Source organism: Delphinus delphis, chromosome 6, assembly GCF_949987515.2.
Source record: "Delphinus delphis chromosome 6, mDelDel1.2, whole genome shotgun sequence".
NCBI lineage: Eukaryota > Metazoa > Chordata > Mammalia > Artiodactyla > Delphinidae > Delphinus > Delphinus delphis.
This window is the reverse complement of record NC_082688.1, coordinates 42,685,537-42,706,006: the sequence shown is the minus strand read 5'-3', so window position 1 is coordinate 42,706,006 and position 20,470 is coordinate 42,685,537. Positions and strand designations below refer to the sequence as shown.

Here is a 20,470-nt window from a genome sequence, read left to right as displayed (position 1 = left end):
GAGATCTTCCCGGACCGGGGCACGAACCCGTGTCCCCCGTGTCGGCAGGCGGACTCTCAACCAGTGCGCCACCAGGGAAGCCCTCCTGAGATAAATTTGAGATGAATTTTTTCATGAGGAATATTCTGCAGTGAATTAAATAGATTAAAATTTATATGAATTAAAGCATTTCTAAATATTTTTAAACCAAATTTATCTGATCAACACGGTTACATTTGATATTTTTTCATAGAAAAATAAGGAATATAGGGCTTTTGTTTCCTCTGCCTTCCCTACCCTTGGCTTTTTTGTTGTTGTTATGGTTTTTGTTTCCTACATATAAAAATAACAACTGTCCATTATTTTTTAAAATTCTGTAGGAAAACTGTGAAAAGAAAAACATAATCCCTGGAATCCCAACACTGTCAGCATTTTGATTCAGTTATTTTTTTTACTATTGTTCTCTATCTGTTTATATTTCTGAATCTCTTGTTTTTAACAGCTATTGTGAGCATGTAAATTTGCTTCAAAAACACAATTTTCAATGAATGCATGATATTCCATCATTTAGATGCACTATAATTAAATGTTCTTCTGTTGTTGAGAACTTATTTTCAGTTTTATAATGTTAGAACCTGTTTGTCTTTTAATAAAAATGTTGAACCCCCCCCAAAAAAATGTTGAACCCATTTGTAATTCTTATAACAACTAATTTATAATTCCTTGCCATACTTTTTGGTAATATGGATTATTTTCTTCTAAGGATGATTTGGAAAATATACATTTAGTTTCTCTTGTAGATAATTATTTTGTGTTCTTGGAGATTTTGATGCATATTTTACTTTATTTTATTTTATTTTATTTTATTTTACTGCATCAGGTCTTAGTTGCAGCGTGCAGGCTCTTCGTCGCGGCGCATGGGCTTTTCTCTAGTAGTGTCACACCGGCTCCAGAGTACGCAGGCTCAATAGTTGCGATGCACAGGCTCTAGAGTGCGTGGGCTCAGTAGTTGCGGCGTGTGGGCTTAGATGCCCCGCAGCAGGTGGGATCCTAGTTGCCCGACCAGGGATCAAACCCATGTCCCCTGCAGTGGAAGGCAGATTCTTAACCACTGGACCACCAGGGAAGTCCCAATTTTGATGCATTTTAAATTTTGAGAGTGAAACAGTTATCTGCTAATTCATCCATGAAAAATTTGGAGTAGTTTACATTTTCTTTAATTTCTCTTTCCAAATTCTCAGTTTCTTATCAATATAATTTGGGATTTTTGACCCAGATGAATATAAAATGGTTAGTTTTTCAAAAATATGTTCTTGAAGGTATTTGCATTGATTCATAGCATATTAACAACAAGTTAATTTATTTGACTGGTTTAGTTGTTTAATATTTCTACATCCTAGTTCTTAAAATTTTATTTTTAGTCATCTCTGGCTTGGTTGGAAAAAGCAAGAGTTTGTGGATAATAGGTTATGCTATTGCTTATTTGAAAATGTCTTTCTCTTGCAAATTAACAATTTGACAGAAAATTTTAAGTCATAACTTCTTGCCTCAAAATTGTGTAGCCATTGCTCCATTGTTTTCTGGCATTCAGTATTACAGAAAAGTGTAAGAACAGTCTTACTTTTATTTCTTCATGGGTAATTGTCCTAGATGTTTATAGGCAGGTTTTCCTCTATTTTCTTAAAATTTGAACATTTTACAAAGCTCTATCTAGGTTGATATTCTGTTTCCATTAATTTAGTCTGATACTCAATGAAGTCTAATCTGCAGAGTCAGCTTCTTCAGCTCAGAAAAGTTATATTTTATTATTTCTTTGGTTTGTAGCTTCTCCATTTTCTTTTGGGGAATCGTTTTATGAGTTGACTGAGTTTCTTAGATTTGTATCCCATGTCTTATGGTTTTTAGAAATAATTGAGCTGTATTGTCTTTACCACAGTAAAAACAATACTTTGGAAAGGGTCACCAATTAAATTCTCTTAGATTTGGTATAGATAAGATAAAGTAAGTGGAATAATTTTCTTTTATAATTAATTTGTATTAAAACAAAAGTTGACAAAGTAGTTTCAGCAACCTGGAGATATTTATTTCCTAAATAGGACAAATATTTCCCTTGAAATATTCTCATTATTTTCTCAGAAAACCACTTTTTTATTGTATAAGGAAAATTTTCAGTCTACTCTTTTTTTTTTTTTTTTGCGGTACGCGGGCCTCTCACTGTTGTGGCCTCTCCCGCCGCGGAGCACAGGCTCCAGACACGCAGGCCCAGCAGCCATGGCTCACGGGCCCAGCCGCTCCGCGGCATGTGGGATCCTCCCGGACTGGGGCACAAACACATGTCCCCTGCATCGGCAGGCAGACTCTCAACCACTGCGCCACCAGGGAAGCCTGAGGAAAATTTTCAGTCTACTCTTAATCAGAACTATCACAAATCTCAATTAATGGACTCAGAATTAACGAAGTATTATTTTGGATTCTTTAAATGATCGTATACTTGCACTTACTTTAATGCATATTTTTTACTATTTATGTCAGTTCCCTCTGTGAAATAGAAGATTCCCTCCCTCCTGGAAAAGCAATTCTTTATACGTGGGCTGATCCAGTGGGCTCTAGAAAGCTGAAGTGGAGATGTGGAGAAAGCCACGGTGAAGTAACACAAAAGGATGTATGTACTGGATTGATTATTATGGTGTTCTCAGAAGTCTTTTATTTATTTATTTTTTAAGTTACTCTCTTTCAGCCTTACTAGTTTTGAGGCCTCTTTTGTGTTTCCACTTCTTAAAAACTGCGAAAGATTTTTAAAACAGTATTCAAACTTTAACTTAACCAGAAATGTTTAAAACTGGAAACAGTCTTATTTTGTCTGCCTTTTTATTTGCTTCTATTATGTTATAAAGGGTAAACTTAGGTATTTTCAGCATTCAATTTATAAACCAATATAAATACATTCTGTGCATTGAAAGTCATCCCAAGTCAATTTAACTTCTGTGAAGGATATTTAGGGATCTATTAATGAAAGAATTTACCTCTGGATGGCAAACTGTTGTTTTTTATAATAATAAAGTTAGGTATAAACATTCTGCAGTAATATATTAAATGACTTTCAGAAATTGTTTTATTAAAGTTTTATTGGTCTTTCAAAATTTATCTTAATTTGTTCCCTATTCCAGTGTCTTTTTTCTTGCCACTAGTTATTATTTCTCTTATCAAATGAGTATTGAACTTTTATTAATTTTTATGACTTTTTGTAATCTTTTGAGATGATTATATGTTATCTGGGCTTTGTCTTATTTGGTTGGTTTTTTAGTATTAGACCAACCTTGTATTTTTGGAATTGACTTGCTAATGCTTTGTTTAAGACTTTTGCTTGTATTCATGAGAGAAGTTGGCCTGTAACTTTCCTGCCTTGTAATGTCCTAACCAGATTTTGATGTTAAGGTCATTCTAATACATGCTGGGAAATATCTACGATTTTCCTGTTTTCTGGAAGAGCTTATGTAAGATTGGTATGATTTCTAGAATGTTTGGAATATTTGCTAGAGTTCACCAGTGAAGCCAAGCCATCTTAACCTGCAGTAGTCTTTGTAGGAAGGTTTTAAATTATGAATGCTATTTTATTATTAAACATAGGGCAATTCAGCTTTCTATTTCTACTTGTGTCATTTTGGTAAGAGGTTTTCTAAGAATGCTTTTATTTCATCTCTGTTTTCTAATATATTGATATAAATGTTTTCATAATATCCACCTTTTTATCTTTTAATATTTATGGGGATGATTCTCTTTTTCATTCCTAGCATAGACTATTTGTCCCTTCATTCCTTTTTTCCTGATAAGTTTTGCTGAGATTTTATTAGTTTAATTAGTTTCAGTTTAGTTTTGTCTGTCAGAAAACCATCAATTTGCTCTTTTGATGATCTCTTTTATACATTTGTTATCATTTTCACCTGTTTCCGCTCTAGTCTATATTCTTTCACCTTTCTTCTGTTTTAATTTGATAAGTTTCTTCTAAACTCTTGAAATAGATATTGTATTAGTCTGCTCAGGGTGCCATAACAAAATACCTTAGACTGGATGGCTTAAACAATGTAAATTTACTTCTAATGGTTCTGGAGGCTAGAAGCTTGAGATCAGAGTGCCAGCAGGGTCAGGTTCTGGTGAATCTGGTGAGGCCTCTTCGTGGCTTGCAGATGACTGCCTTCTTGCTGTGTCCTCACATGGCAAAGAGAGAGTGAGCGAGCCCTCTGGTATCTCTTATAAGGAAACTAATACTGTTGGATCAGAACCCTGTTTACACCTTCCCCCTCCCACAGGCTGTCATTTAACCTTAATAACCTCCATAAAGGCCCTATGTCCTAACACAGTCACATTGGAAGTTGAGACGTTAGCATGTGAATTGGGGGAGGGGGCAAATGAGTTCATAGCAGACACCTAGATCATTGCTTTTTAGACTTTCTTCACTTCTTATTTCAAGTCACTTAAAGTCACGAACTTCCTACCAAAAACAGTATTAGTTTTATCTCACAAATTTTCCTGTGTTTTATGTTACTTATTTTTTAGTTAAAAATATTTTCTAAATTTCATTGTGACTTATTTTTATATTTTGGCTTCATGGTTACTTAGGTTATCACTTTTCAGAAGTATTTTCTAGTTTTGTTTGTTTATTTCTAACTTAATCCCACTGTGACTAGAAAACATACTCTGATTCAATTTTTTGGAATTTATTGAAGTTGACTTTGTAGGCCAGCATGTGGTCAATTTTTGTAAATATTTTATGTGTATTTGAAAAAAATATGTATTCTGTAGTTGTTGGTTACGGTATTCTATGTGTTACCAGGTCCAAGCTCACTCTGCTCGCCACACGACAGGCCAGTAAATTGGGAGGTGTTTATAAATTTATTTATTTATTTATGGCTGTGTTGGGTCTTCGTTTCTGTGCGGGGGCTTTCTCTAGTTGCGGTGAGCGGGGGCCACTCTTCATTGCGGTGCGCGGGCCTCTCACTGTCGCGGCCTCTCTTGTTGCGGAGCACAGGCTCCAGACGCTCAGGCTCAGTAGCTGTGGCGCACAGGCTTAGGTGCTCCGCGGCATGTGGGATCTTCCCAGACCAGGGCTCGAACCCGTGTCCCCTGCATTGGCAGGCAGATTCTCAACCACTGCACCACTAGGGAAGCCCTGGGAGGTGTTTGGGCAAGGAATAACGACTTTATTCAGAATGCCAGCAGACTGAGAAGATGGCAGACTAGTGGCCCAAAAAACAGTCTTGTTGGGATCTGGATGCCAGTTTCTTTTATAGAACAGAGAGCGGGAGGAGGTTAGGAACTAAAGTAAAAAGCCCATTTATCTTGCAAAACATCTCCTCACAGTGGCCTTCATTGGGGAGGGAATGTGTTAGTTTCTTCTTTTCTGCAGCCATTCACAGGTGGGCAGGGTCAGATTGTCTCCCTGTGAGCTGAACAGAGGTACTTTAGTTTAAGGTTCAGGCAGAGAGGCAGGGTTCCCTGAGGCATGCCATTATGTATGATTATAATAACAAAAGCAGCAAAAAGCAAAGGTTAAAGTCAAAGAAAGAGATCCAACATGGAGTCAAAATCGGCTGTTCCCTGTTACATATATATGTTGATTTATTCAAGTTTTGTTGAATTGTTTAAATCTATCTCATTAAATTTTTTGTTTGCTTGTTCTGTTACTTGGAGAGTGGTGGTTAAAATCATGGATTTACACATTCCTTTTTTGGTTTTGTTAATTTGGGCTCTTATATTTTGAAACTATGTGATTAGGTAGATACAAATTTAGAATTGTTATGTCTTTTTGTTAAATTGATTCTTTTATCAGTATGTAATATTACAGTGCCCACCACAGTATCTTTTTAGGCTTAAACATTCAGACTTACAAAACTATCATAGGCCACAGTTTACAACTGCCTGCTTGGGTGGATACAGGCCAGGAAACACAGCATACCAGCAGGAAGCATCAGACAAGTTTAGGAGGTATTCTCTTTGGTCACTTCAAACAACAGCTTTGATGTGAGGGAAAACAAAGCTCACTGGTTGTGTTATGAGCCCCCTTGACCTAGAAGCCCTACCCCACAGTAGCAGATATCTCTTATAACAACCCATGAGCATAGCTTGTAGGTTTTCTGCAAGGGACACAAAAAGATCATCACATTAACAGAAGCCTAAGGCTTTAGCTTCCTACTGTATTACAGCATTCATTCTTGACTTATTAAAACCTGCTGTAAATTAGTACTTGTACCACTTTCCCAGTAATGTAAGGACTTTAGAACTCTTTAACTCCATTTACTCCTTCCGTCTTATGTAATATTGTTGTGTGATTTATTTCTAAATAGGTTAACTCCCATAAGAAGTATTATTACTGCTTTCTACAATTAGTATTCCATTTAAATTAACCCACATATTTCTCCTTTTGCCACTTTTCATTTCTGCCTGCATCTCCATACTTCTGTTTGGGATCATTTTTCTTCTCTTTACTATTTTTTTAGTGTGAGTTGTTGACTAAAAAGTTATTCACAACCTAAAAGTTGAGAGTTATGTTTTATTGGGCGGGAACTTTTAGGACTTCAAGCCCAAGCCCGGGAGGCAGCATCTCGAGTAACCCTGAGAGAACAGCTCTGAGGAGGCAATGGGGGAAGCCAGGTTATATAGAAGTTTTACAACAAAGGGCAGGTAGTCAGGAACATCAAAAGATTATTGTTAATTAAAGAAAACCAGATATCCCAAGTTAAGGAACTTAGTACTTTTCTGTGTATAGGAAGATGCAAGAGTCTGGGCTCACTGAAATCATTCCTTTAATATGCATCTCAGCTATCTCTGGCCAGTATCCTGTGTTTTCACATCCTGAGTTTCCTCAGGGCTCACCGTGGGGAGTGGCTGCAGTCTGATGGCTGCTAGATGGCAGGTATTCTTCGTGAGTTTCCTCAGGGCTTACCAGCTCACCATAGGCTGTAGCTGCAATAGCTGATGACTGTAACATCCTTGTTTACTGATATGGCAGCCAGTATTCCATTTATCAGCGTCTACAGCTGATTAGTTTTCTGTCAGTTTTATTCAGGACATGTCTTTATTTTGCCCTGTTTTTAGTGGAGTATTTCTGCTGGATATCAAATTTCAGGGTTGGCACCTCTTTTTTTTCTCTTTATCTTTGGAATTCACCATTACATAAATGTGAGACTTTTCATCATGTCTCATGACTTTTATGTGTTGTTCTGTATTGTTTCATCTTTTTCTCTCCTTCCTTCAGTATGGATATTTTCTTCTGACCTATTTTTCACTATACTTCTCTCGCTGTATCTAATCTGCTCTTAAAATCATCCATGGAGTTCTTAATTTTAGTTATTGAAATGATGAGTTCTAAGACTTCTATTGTAGAAGTTTTTGTTCCAAAATTCTGTCTTGTTACATAATTTCTTGAATGTTTTGATCATAACTACTTTGAAGCCTATCTGATAATTTCAATATCTAGATTTCATATGGATATTTTTATATTTTCTTTTTTTTCTTGTTTATTTTTGCATGCATGTTTATTATTTTTTTGCATGCATGTTTATTTTTGCCTGTGTGCTGGACAAAGTATATGAAAAATTTTAAAGGCAATTCGAGGCTCCATATGATGTTCCCTTTCTCTTAAGAACATGTGATTTTACCTTTGTAAGGTAGCTAGTCTAGGGGGAGAGTACCTTAATGGGGATTGAAATTATTTGAACCTGGTCTTCAGTCCTTGTGAGGACTTGTGTATTTCCAGTTTACCCTGGCACCTAAAGTATCGCCCTTTGGGGACTCAACTAAAAGCCTAAGCTGTTGACCATTCTTTTTGGTATGCCCTGCACTCCAGTTTTGGTCCTTCCAAACATGAGACTCCCAATTTTAATGTTTTTCTTAAGCTCTCAGTGTTTGCTTCTACTTTTAGAACTGGCACTTGTGAACTCTGAATACAAAGTTCACTTTTATTGGCTTTCTTTCTCTCTCAGATCTTGGCCCCATTCTCACTACCTTGGTAACTTTTCTGTCTTTTCAAACACATATTTTTCCTTTTTAGATTTTGTCCAGCTTTTGCTGTTAGGAAGAGTGTTGGTCCAGGACCACCTAGTCATCAGTTGCCAGAGCAGAAACCCCTGGTATCTTTTTAAAATTAAGCTTGTTAGCATAGGGGAGTGTAATGGCATTTTGTGTGTTGATTTTTTTTATCCAGAAAATTCACTGAATTCTCTTATTAATATTGATTATTTGTTTTTTGTTTTTCCATATGGACAATCATGACACTTAGAAATAATGAGAGTTTTGTTTTCTCCTTTTCAATCCTTTCATCTTTAATTTCTTTTTGCCTTACTGGACTGGCTAGCATCTCTATATACTGTTTAATAAAAACTGATATTAACACATGTCTTTGCCTTATTTCTGGTCTCAAGTTATATAACTTCAATATTTACCTTTAAGTGGGATCTTTGCCAAAGTATGGTGTGTGTGTTTGTTTGGGGGGTTTGATAAGAGGTTAAAGAACTTCTCATCTAGTCTTTGTTTGCCAAAAATTTTTATTATGCCTGGATATTGAATTTTGTAAAATATTTTCTGCCACATAAGTACTATTTTATTTACATAACATTCCTTTCTTGCTTCAGACACTCATCTTGGATCACTTTCCTTTTGCCAGTGTTTAATTCCTCCTATAGAATTTCCTTGAGTGACTCTGTTGATGATGATATTTAGTAGTTTTCATTTGTCTTTAGGCATCTTTGTTTCCTATACTTTTCTTCACTGAAGGATATTTTTGCTGAGTAAGGAATTCTGGGTTCTGAATTGTTTTCTCTTAGCATATTGATGGTATTTTTCCATTGTCTTTTCAGTGTTGCTCTTATGGAGTCCAGTGTTCTTTGAATGTATTTGAGAGGGCTGCCCATAATTGGCCTAACTTTATTTTTTAAATTCATGATTATTAGATTTATTCAGGAAAAAAGACTTCATTTGAATATAAAAAATAAAAATAATCAAATATTTGACCTGTTGATTAGTACTTTTGCATATTTATATCAAAATGATAGATCAAGTTTATAAAGGTAAATCTGTAATCCAGTGTAAATATTAGAAAAACTTCAGACTTATTTGGAAATTAGTTTATTTATATCTTAATGTAGTTTTAGTACTATGTATTTTATTTTAGAAAGTGTTATAAGTAACATGACTGTGGTAACAACTCATTTTTAATTTTAGTGGATTATAACATGAATGTGTACTATATATTATAATTTCCTGTTAATCAGAGTGTTCACTTAACTAGAAATTCATTGCTGACAGTTAATTATTAGAAGTTAATTACTGAAACTGAAGACCCTGATATCAGCACAATAATTATATATAAAGGCTTCCTGCAGAATTAATCCTGTAGTAAGTATTTGTGCTTTGTAGAGCATGCAACTGAGGTGTCAGATATTCTTTATCTTATTTAGTTCAGCTCTACAAGGAAATATGAATTTCTGACTGAACAATTTTTAATGCATAACACATTGATTAGTCTTATAATAAATCAGAGAAAATAAAATTTTGTGTTATTGATTAGCCTAGAAAGGAAGACTATTTAATTAGATTTTACTATGGTATTAAAAGAACAGTTGACCTGTCTTCCTGACTTCATAATGATTATGGCAGAAGCTGTCATCAACTGATTTTAATTATGTAAATTTCCAAATGTTATACAATTACTAATTTATTTTGTTCAACCCTGGGAACGAGGTGCCATTACTATTCTCATTTTTCAAATGTGGAATCTAGATTTTGTGTTGGATGTGACCAAACTCTAATTTTTTATTTTTTTGATGATTTTGTTTCAGGATATGATGACACCTATAGATCTGGGGGAAAAGACCATTTATTTAGTTTCATTCTTTGAAGGCTTACAACGCATTATTTTATTCACTGAAGATCCAAGGGTATTTAAAGTGACATATGAAAGTGAGAAAGCAGAGTTAGCAGAGCAAGAAATTGTGTTGGCATTACAAGATGTTGGAATTTCTCTTGTCAACAATTATACAAAGCAAGAAGTAGCCTATATTGGCATTACAAGGTTAGATGTGTTAAAATTTGGATACATTTAAGTGATCAGTTCTTAATCATTAAGAGTGGTGATTGTAAAATCTAAAATGAGTTAGTTTAAATTTTCTGTTTTGACTATTCATTGATACTAATCTGAGGTAATGCTAATTTAAAAGTGCTTTGATGCTTTTTTTTGCCTTTTGAGATAAAGACATACCAAAAATCAAATTTATCTCATCATGTTGTTGATTTTCCCAGTTCTCTAAAAATTAGATTTATTCAACTTATCAAAGGTATATTTTCTTTCTTTAATATGTCATAAGGAAATGTTTAACTGTTCATTACCGCCTACCACAGTGCAGGGTACACCACAAATCTAATCTTTTTCTATGAGTTTGTTTGTTTTTGAAGTACATTTGATCTGCAGCACTATGTTAGTTCCTGGTACATAACATAGTGATTCAGTATTTCTGTTCATTACAGTGATCACAATAAGTCTAGTTACCATGTGTCACCATACAAAGATATTATATTATTATTGACTATATTCCCCACACTGTACATTTCACTTTCTAATCACTTTCTACTTTGACCTTGGCACTTTAAGATCTAATAAGATAATACTGTATTTACCATTTCCCACATAAGTCATCACCAGTAAAACTCTTTCTTTCCCTTTTGCACTTAATATTCCTGTTTATAAACACTTAAAATTAATTTATGTATATTACTGCCAAATTTGAGAGTGTTTCTATATTGCAGTCTGTATAACAAGGATAATGTAGTTTTAATCCTTTACTTGAGTTAAACTCTCAAATAAATATATAAATTAAAGGTATATGATACAGATTTGACTTTGTTTTTCTATGTAAATTCATCTGGAAATGCCCCTGACTTCTCCTTGAATGCTATCCATGCCATTTAAAAAGTCATATTAAAGGGAATTCCCTGGCAGTCCAGTGGTTAGGACTCTGTACTTCCTCTGCAGGGGGCACGGGTTCAATCCCTGGTGAGGGAACTAAGATCCTGCATGCCACTCGGCACGGCCAAATGAATAAAAAGGCATATTAAAACTATTTTCTTAGAAATTTTTTTTGTTCTCAAAAAAGTATGTTTATTACTTAAATTAAAATGTCAAATAGATAACAGATTTTAAGCTGTGAAACCTGATATGTGCTATCTCCTATGCTAAATGATGTGAATGCAAAGGGGATTAATACGTGGTTTGTACCTTTCTGTTTATTAAGTGAACATAAATTTTAGAAGGAATAAACAAATAGAATAAATAAAATTAAATAACTTACATACTTCAGTAAGCAAAACAAGTGAAGTAATTTTAGAATGTGGAAAGCTTTTAAATTCTGCAATTAAGTCTTATAGCAATTTTTTAGTAATTTAGATTTGTTCCATTCACTGTCTCTCCTAGATTACTGTTTCACACTTTATCTCTTTTTAAACCCCCATTCTCTCTCAGCTCACTGCCTTGCATCTTACTTCACCGAGTAAACTGACACAATCAAAAGGGAACGTCCAAAGACCCACTCCCAATATCTCAGCTTCCTATGCACCAATATTTTTTACCTACATATTGCAGTGACATATTTCCTAGTTATCATAGACACATTGTATGTGCTCCTATTTAAACATATGTTTCTACTTTTGCACTATATTTCATTCACTCTTGCCTCTTGAGACATTGATCCAGCAATTCTCTTCTTTTTTTCTCCCACCTCAATAATTTTTGGCTCTCTATCGAATTGTTCCAACCAGTGTAATTTCTTTCAACTAAAAAAAATTCTCTTGAACCCACTTTTCCTGCTACCTACTGCACATTTCTTTGCTTTACTTTATAGCCAAACCCCTTAGAAGTGTTAATCTATTACAGAAGATATATTCACTATCTCCAATTCTTTTTTTACCCATTTTTCTTTTAACTATTCCAAACAGGTTTTTGCTTTCAGTATACCATGAAACTGGTCTTGGTAAGATCACCAGAGACCTAAGTATTGCCAGGTCCAGTGTACAATTACCAGTCTTTGTATTGATTATGTTTATAACATTTAACACAGATCCCTTCTTGATACAGTGTCCTTGATGTTACACCCAGGATATCTCACCACCTTGGTTTTTCTTTCTGTTCCAACATTTCTTATTCTCACTTGTTGCTTGCTTGTCTTTTTCTCAACTGCTTAATATTGGGTACCTTGAGGCTCTCAGACCTTAGTCCTCTTCTCTGTTTCAGTTTTGATTTCAAATACCGTATGTATGCCAAAAACTTCTAAAAATATATCTTCAGCCAGATTTTTGTCCTGAACTCCAGACTTACCTATCCAACGACTTACATAAAATCTTTACTCAGGTATCTAAGAGACTTCTTAAGCTTTGTAGTATGTAAAACCAAACTCCTGATCTCCTTCTACCAAAACCTGCTTTCCCACTGGAGTTAATGACAACTACATTCTTCCAGCTGCTCAGGCCAAGAACTTTGGAATCATCTTTGATTCCTCTCTTTATCTTACACCCCACATGTAATCCATCTAAAAGCAGTGTTTTGGATCTAGCTTCAAAACACACGTAGAATCTGACCACTTTGTACTGCCTCACCCTTAGGCCACCGCAGGCAGCGCCATCACCGTTTTTCTCCTGGCTTACTGCATTACATTCCTAACAAGTTTTCCTGTTCTAGTCTTCATCCCTTTTTTTTCTTTCTTCCCACTCCAAGACATAGTACATTCTTAAACCTTAGGTCAAACTATGTGGCTGATTATCTTCTCATAATCTTTCAGTGGGTCCTCCTCTCAGAATAAAACTCGGAGTCTTTACAGTATCCTCAAGGCTTTACGTTATTTTGCCTCTCATTATCTGTCTTACTTCATCTTCTACTCTTAATGTGTTCCAGGCATGCCAGCCTCCTTGCTCTTCTACCTGGACGACTACAGGCATGCTCTGCTTGGAGTCTTTGCTCTAGCTTGTCTCTCTACCTGAAATGTTGTTCTTCTCTTCCGTGCTGGATAACTCCCTCATCTTCTTTAAGACTGTTGAAATCTCGCCTTCTTAATGACACCTCTGGTGGCCACTCTTTTCTGATGCTGCCACTTTGCATATCCCAGTACTCCACATCCAATTTACCCCGTCTACTTTTTCTTCTTTCAAAAGCATTTTCACCTCCTAATATATTAAAAGATGCTAATTTACTATTTATTGTCTATCACTCCTCAGGTAAAAGAAAGCTCCAAAATGGCAGAAATGTTCACTGATAATCTCCCTGCCACCTAGAATAGTGCCTAAATAGGAGTTTAATAAGTACTGGTTGAATGAATTCATGTTTTTAAACTTGTAATGTGCTTGCTTACAACTAGGGATATTGCAAAAATTTACTGAAGGTTTTTCAGTAATGGTAATTCATGTAATAAACCAGATAAAATGAAAATGTTTATAAATTAGTACCATGATTTTTGCTTTCATATATAAGTTCTGATGTGGTTTGGGAGACAAAACCCAAGAAGAAGGCAAGATGGAAGCCAATGAGTGTAAAGCACACTGAGAAGTTAGAGAAAGAATTTAAGGAATATACTGAATCTTCACCATCAGAAGATAAGGTTATTGAGTTGGACACTAACATTCCGGTAATATTTTTAAGTACTGATATGAAGTTTTAATCTTTATCTGTTGTAATTAGATGAATCACAAGTTAGTTTTTAAGGAGAGACTAGTTTGCTTACAAAACAATGAATCCTATTATACATACTTTATATAGAATATTTTAAAGGGATAGTTCTCTGTATCAAGATTCAGACTTTCTTAAGCCGCTAATGATCTACTCCTTGGTTAACAAGAAGGCAATAAGTTGCTTTGTTTTATTTTTAAAACTGTTTTTTCTTTTATTGCTTTATTTTTTTGATAAATTTTAGTAAAGTTATATAAAAAGTGATAAAACCAAGTTATAAGGATTATATGAATATTTCTGTGAATTGTATGGATATGGAGTAGATCTCAGTCAAAATCGCATCAAATATTTAGCCTACTATTTAATATTATCTTTAAAGTTTTTTGATACAGATTTCTAATTTTAATCAATTAATAAATAAAGAGAAATTCCATGTGTTTGTGTGTGTGTATGGGCATATTTTTCAGGTTCGCTTCACACCTAGTGGTACTAACATGAAAATTCTGCAGCCACATGTAATAGCTATAAGAAGAAATTACCTTCCAGCATTAAAGGTAGAATATAGCACATCTGCACATCAATCATCATTTAGAATTCAAATTTACAGAATACAGGTGAGTTTGAAAAGATAGTCAAATTATATTCTAAAGGAATATGACAATAAATGTATTCGCATAGTCTGTTTTGTCTACTACTTAAGTTTCATTGTTGGACTAGAGTTTTTGATTCCTTGTACTTCTTAAATTTTGTTATTCCAGTCAGGTTCTATAATTAACATATTAATATACTGACCTGTTGTTTGTTTTCTTAGATCCAAAACCAGATACCTGGTGCTATATTTCCATTTGTGTTTTACCCCATTAAACCTCCTAAGTCGGTCACCATGGATTCAGGTTTGTTTGTATTTTTACATTGCCATAAAAATGGTTGTATTAGCTATTTGGTTTCTTTTACTTTAAAAATATGAAGTGAAACCATTCTCAAGTTTAGTGTCTATAGGATCATTGGAAAATTAGCTTGAAAAAAAACCAGGAAGTACTCAACTAACTTCAATAAAACTGAGTGAATACTGAAGAAAAGATTATTTAGAAATATATATATAATGTTTAGAGATATTAATTTTAAAAAAAGATTACTAATTTGTAAACCCCTAATTTAGAAGCCACTAGAACCTTTGAATAAAAAGATAAGACCCTGAATCTGTTTTCACAAAGACTTCCTAATGATTCTAATACATACTTCTGGTTTAAAATCACTAATTTAAAGGATCAGTTAACCTTAGAGTGAATACAGATAATTAAAAAAAATAATCCTGGAGTCTGAAATTAAGGTTGTGATAGATCTTACAGATATCAGTAATTTTAATTGATACTCACGATTTAGTAAATAATTTAATTGTGCACTGTGATGTGTATTAAATTGCAAGAAAATGCTTATCTTTTGTTTAAAGCATCATTAATCATATTTATTAATCTTTACAGCACCAAAGCCCTTTACAGATGTCAGTATTGTCATGAGATCTGCAGGACATTCGCAGATATCACGTATTAAGTAAGCGTCTTAGTACATTTATTGTGTGTGCATTTAATGTTTTAATTTAAATATGAGTTAATTGTACTCTTAAATAAATAAATTTCAGATGAGTCAAAGATTTAAGTGTAAAATATTAAATTATAAAGGTCATAGGAAAAATCAATTATTTCATAATCTTGGAGAGTCAGAAAGCTCCAAATGAATTATACCTAGGTATTAACAATAGTCATTTCTGAATTGTGTGTATTTTGTTATTTTCTTTTTTATTTGTTTTCTCTATTAAGTTGTCTATAATTACTGCATACTGTTTTAGAAACAAGAAAATAATATTTTCAATTCAGTCACCACCCAGTTCAAAAAATAGAACACTGACAGAAACATCCATCTATGTATCACTACCATATTTCTTGTTTCCTCCACCCTATCACCAAGATAAATACTATTTTTATTCCCTTTTTAAAATACTGTTTTATTGTTTATGTGTACCTAAACATTATGCTTCTTACTTTGCCAAAATTTTTCCTAATTAAAGAAAAATTTTTTAACTGTAAATATATTCTTGGGACTTGCTTTTTTCATTCAGATTTTTACTACAATTTATTTTGTTGTATGTAGCTAGAGTTTATTTATTATCACTAGCATGTAGTATTCTCTTGTGTGACTATATACCACAGTTTACTTACCGATTTCCTCTTTGTAGGCATTTTCGTATTATGAGTTTGTTGCCATTATGAACAGTGTTGCCGTGACATTTTTTAACTCATTCACCTAAAAAGTCCTAAGTTTCAATGTTTTAATATTTATCTAATATTTTTTCCTATATAATTTTGTTAATGCAGTTAATCAATGATTTTTAAATGTTTTTCACCTTGTATTATAGGTATTTCAAAGTGTTGATCCAAGAAATGGATCTCAGGTTAGATCTTGGGTTTGTCTATGCTGTATCAGAACTTATGACAGCAGCTGAAGTAACTGAAAAAACGGAGGTAAGACTTATTAATAATATGATGGGAAGAATTAGGGAAAGAGGAGGACTTAAAAAAATTATAACATTATACATTCTTAAATGTATTAAAATGGTTTTAAAAATTAAAATTTTTTTATTATGCTGCCGTGGTTCTACATTGGCAGACATCACATTTTCAGATTATAGAAGTTGGAAGCAAGACAAATAACCTTTTTATGATGACTTAGAAAATAAGAGGAAAGGTTTTAGGCCAGTAGTAAGGGGAAGAGGATAATCAGTCATGTTTACATCACTTTTTTCCTATTTTATTTTTCTGGGTTACTTTTGTATTGATTAATAATTTAGAAATTTGGATATGCCAGGATATTTGATGAGAAAAGGGATAAGGCAAATAAAAGGTAAGATATCCTTGCATATACCTACACACATCTTCCATGTACTTTAAACCATCTTTAGATTACTTATAATACCTAGTACAATGTAAATGCTATGTCAGTAGTTGCCAGGGTGTGCCAAATGGAAGTTTTGGTTTTTGGAACTTTCTGGATTTTTTTTTTTTTCTTTTATATTTTCATTCTACAGTTGGTTGAATCCACGGATGTGGAACCTTGTGGATACAGAGGGTCAGCTGTATACTGAAACAGTGCTGGGTACTTGTCCCCCTTTCTCCAAGGCTTATTATTGTTACTGGTTTGTTTATTAGTTCAGTGACTGGCTGGATTATTTTATTGAAGTCTACCCCACCCCCACCCTTACCTTTCCCTGCATTGTTAAGCCTTTGATGTCGCTCCTCAGGGAGGTAAAGATTTGGGACACCCACAGTTACCCTGGAATAAAAGTGGTTTTTACAGGGCTCTTTGCATTTCTTTCCATGATCGCAACTGCTAATTGCTGGATGATTGCTCTAGTTTTTTTCAGTAATGCCTTAGGGCATAAATTGCTCTACAGACCTAGGCATAAATTGCTCTACAGACCTAGGCATAAATTGCTCTACAGACTAATCCAGTCAAATTTGGCCTCCTTTGAAGGAAGTGATCTGAAGATAAGTGTTTGCTATTTGTTCCAACCCCCCCCCCCCCCCCCCGTCTCTTTCCCCAGTTCTTTCTTTCACAAAAACTTAACAGGCCTACAGTTTAGCCTGTATCTTCACTGAATCAAGGATTTTCCTCCCTCCCAGTTGCCTTTCACCACAACATTCACTGTTTCCTAGAGCACTCTTAGGCCTGAACTTTACATTTTGTTGTAAATGAAGTCAGTTTCTTTGGGAAGAGATGAGGAGCTGTCTGTTTTAAAGTCTACTCCCACACACACATACACCCCCACCCCCAGGCAATATCTCGGGACCAGAGCTTTGGACCTCTAGAGGTGGGCCAAGGGTGATCAGACCTCAGTATTCTCAGTGGTGTCACACCCAAGTAGAGCCTTTGTTCTCTGAGTGGAGGCTGGGCAGAAGAGGGAAGCTCCTTCTTCCCCTGTAGTTTAGGCTCAGCAGCTAGTAGCTGGGGGCAGGATGAGAAGTGCTGACCTCTGTTCCTCCCAAGTTGAAAGTCTTCCAGTTGGGAGGTGGGGCAGAGAAGGAACTCTGAGTTCTTGGGTGCACCAGTCTAGATTGGAGTTCCGGCTTACTGAGTTGGGAGGGGGAACTGAGAGAATGGTCCTTTTTCAAATACCACAGAGTCACTTTTCCTACCAAATTTTTATAGATTTTCTTGAATAGATGTTTTATTTGGTTATACCCTTAGGTATAGAGGCCTTAAAAGTTTGTCTTTTTAAATGAATTTTACCAGTTTCACTGGAGAGCTGAAGATCTCCTTACACCATTATCCCAGAAGTGAATTTCTAAATATACTTTTAATAAGGTTATCATTTTGAAGTTTTTGTTAATCAGTTAAAATGTGAATGTTGGGCCGTTTCTCAACACACAGAAGTACTAGATTTGTGAGCATTTGCAAAAGAAATAGTGTTGATTATCAAGAATGAAAGCACTAATCACTTCATGAAAAATTACTTTCAGTGCCTTCCCTTTTTTGATTTATATTAGTGACCTCTGTAGATGTCAGTAATGCATTTATCAAAAAGCTGCAAGTACGATTGTATTATTCCTAAGAAAGTGTTGATGGATTGGATTAGTGGCCTTTTGGAATAAAATCTATGGTCACGTGAAGAAAACCTTAGTGTCTTTTAATGTATTGGATGGAAACATAGAAGATATGCTTATCAGTTTGTGAGTGACTGAACTTTCCTAACAGTAGAGATGTTAGTTTCCCTTCTAAGGCAGTAGGTTCCCAATCATGAGCAATGTTGAATCTGGATATTATGGGGAAGTATTCTGCAGCGTGTGAGCTATTAGCTTAATACTTCTACAGAAATATCCCTTATGTTTTTAATATTTTATGTTCCTTTATAGGTTGAGCTTTTTCATAAAGATACAGAAGCTTTCCAAGAAGAATATAAAATAGTTTCATTAGGAGATTCATCACAAGTCAGTCTCTATGAATACTTTCATATATCTCCTATCAAGGTAGGGGAAAAATAAGTCATTTTTATTGTCCTTGATAATCTTGGTAATAGCAGATTGATTTGATCTGTTTGGGGGAATACAACATTTAAATTATATTCTTAATAGTATATAAGTTCTGTAACTTCACAATTACAAATATAAGTAAATAACAAAGGAATGATACTTTTAAATTTTTATTATTTATTCTTATAATAATTTTTTATCATGTGGAAATAATAGTGGAACCACCTACAGTATGTTTATATGTTTACATCTTGACCTAACATTATGTTAACTTGCTATCTATTAAGGTGTTGTGACAATTTTCAAACTTTTGTGTATGATATTAGTATAAGTTTGAAAATAATTTATAAAGTAACCTTGATTTTAAAATTGAAGATTGAATGGAACTAAAAGTAAGTTCTTAACATAAAATTTCTATGAGTTAACTTACATAATACTTGAAGAAAATTACTGTATAACTACTTATACTATATATAATACATATAATACAAAAGTGCTTTTTAACTAGCTTTACCACACTAACTTAATTCTAATAGTTGAAACGTTCACTTTTGGAGATATTTGAGTTAATTTTCAACAATTTCAACTTCTAGATTGTTAATGTTATTAAAAAATATATGAAGATTAATATTTTCCTAGGTTTACCAAAAGAATTGGATTGAACTAAATATCATACATTACATGGTTGAATTTAAATTTTTTAAAGGGCTGTTTACATTTTAAATTCTTTCAACATTCCAGTTATTAATTTTGATATAATCTAGGTAACTTTGAAATCTTATTTATGGTATAGTGAATTTAAGATGATATTGAATTTTAAGAGTTAAAACTGTCATTATGAAGAAAGTGCTTTAAATATTTCTTTCTTTATCTCTTTAGTTGCATTTAAGTGTTTCACTGAGTTCAGGTGGTGAAGAAGCTAAAGATTCAGAACAACCTGAAGGACTGGTAGCAGTTCATTCTTTAAATCTTTTGCTGAAGAGTATTGGTGCCACTCTTACAGATGTACAAGATGTAGTTTTTAAGTATGTTTAATATTCAAATATATAAATTGATGAAAAGTCCATTTTATATATACATTAAAATTTTATAAGTGAAAAAGTATGTAAAGTACATTGCAGATCATAGGTTGAATATGGTTTTTTGCTGTTAAATGGAATATAATTTAAGAAACATATTGCCTGGTAACCCTTAACTATTAAATAACAGAATAATTATTAAATAATTTCCTTAAGAAAGAGGGACAGAGGTCATGCAAGTTTGTGTGTTATATAAGGCCTTTTTAGCCTAGGGAAGGATTCCTAAGAAGCTGTGTATACCCAAAGATGTGATGTGTGGTGCTTAAAAGATGTTGCTTTAAGGCCTATGGGATCAAGACTCTTCAAAGCATATGTGACTAGAAGAAAATGAATGCCATGATAGCAGAAGTGAAGGGATCAGTTTAAATGTTACAGTCAAGAATTTAATGTGAGTCATAATGTAAGCTATTAGAGTATCTGACCAAAGAGACAGAGAGTCTGAGTGGAGACTTTAGATGAGCATGACCTTTGCAGATAGCACCTAGAGCTATTATTAAGAACAGTAGTAAGAATCAGTGAGTCTAGTAAGACATAACTGTAAATCTAGATAAAAGTTAGGAAACAGTCAAATTTAAAAACACAAGTTTGAAGACATCAGAAATAGGATGAGATTTCTAATCTTGCTGCTGTCCTATCCTTAGCATAGAACTTCCCAATTAGTGGTTCCAGGTATATGCTGTGAATAG

The 20,470-nt window shown here is 34.0% G+C and overlaps 1 protein-coding gene across 5 annotated transcripts in view; it reads left to right on the top strand.

Moving 5' to 3' along the window:
* Positions 1-20,470, top strand: part of VPS13A (vacuolar protein sorting 13 homolog A) — a 241,445-nt gene that overhangs the window by 182,830 nt on the left and 38,145 nt on the right. For all 5 annotated transcript variants that reach the window (XM_060014602.1, XM_060014599.1, XM_060014598.1 and 2 more), the window contains exons 53-61: positions 2,512-2,641; positions 9,813-10,045; positions 13,487-13,640; positions 14,149-14,295; positions 14,493-14,574; positions 15,163-15,232; positions 16,095-16,200; positions 18,589-18,702; positions 19,585-19,730. In XM_060014602.1, coding sequence (XP_059870585.1) covers positions 2,512-2,641; positions 9,813-10,045; positions 13,487-13,640; positions 14,149-14,295; positions 14,493-14,574; positions 15,163-15,232; positions 16,095-16,200; positions 18,589-18,702; positions 19,585-19,730 — 1,182 coding nt within the window. The remainder of the gene's footprint in view (positions 1-2,511; positions 2,642-9,812; positions 10,046-13,486; positions 13,641-14,148; positions 14,296-14,492; positions 14,575-15,162; positions 15,233-16,094; positions 16,201-18,588; positions 18,703-19,584; positions 19,731-20,470) is intronic.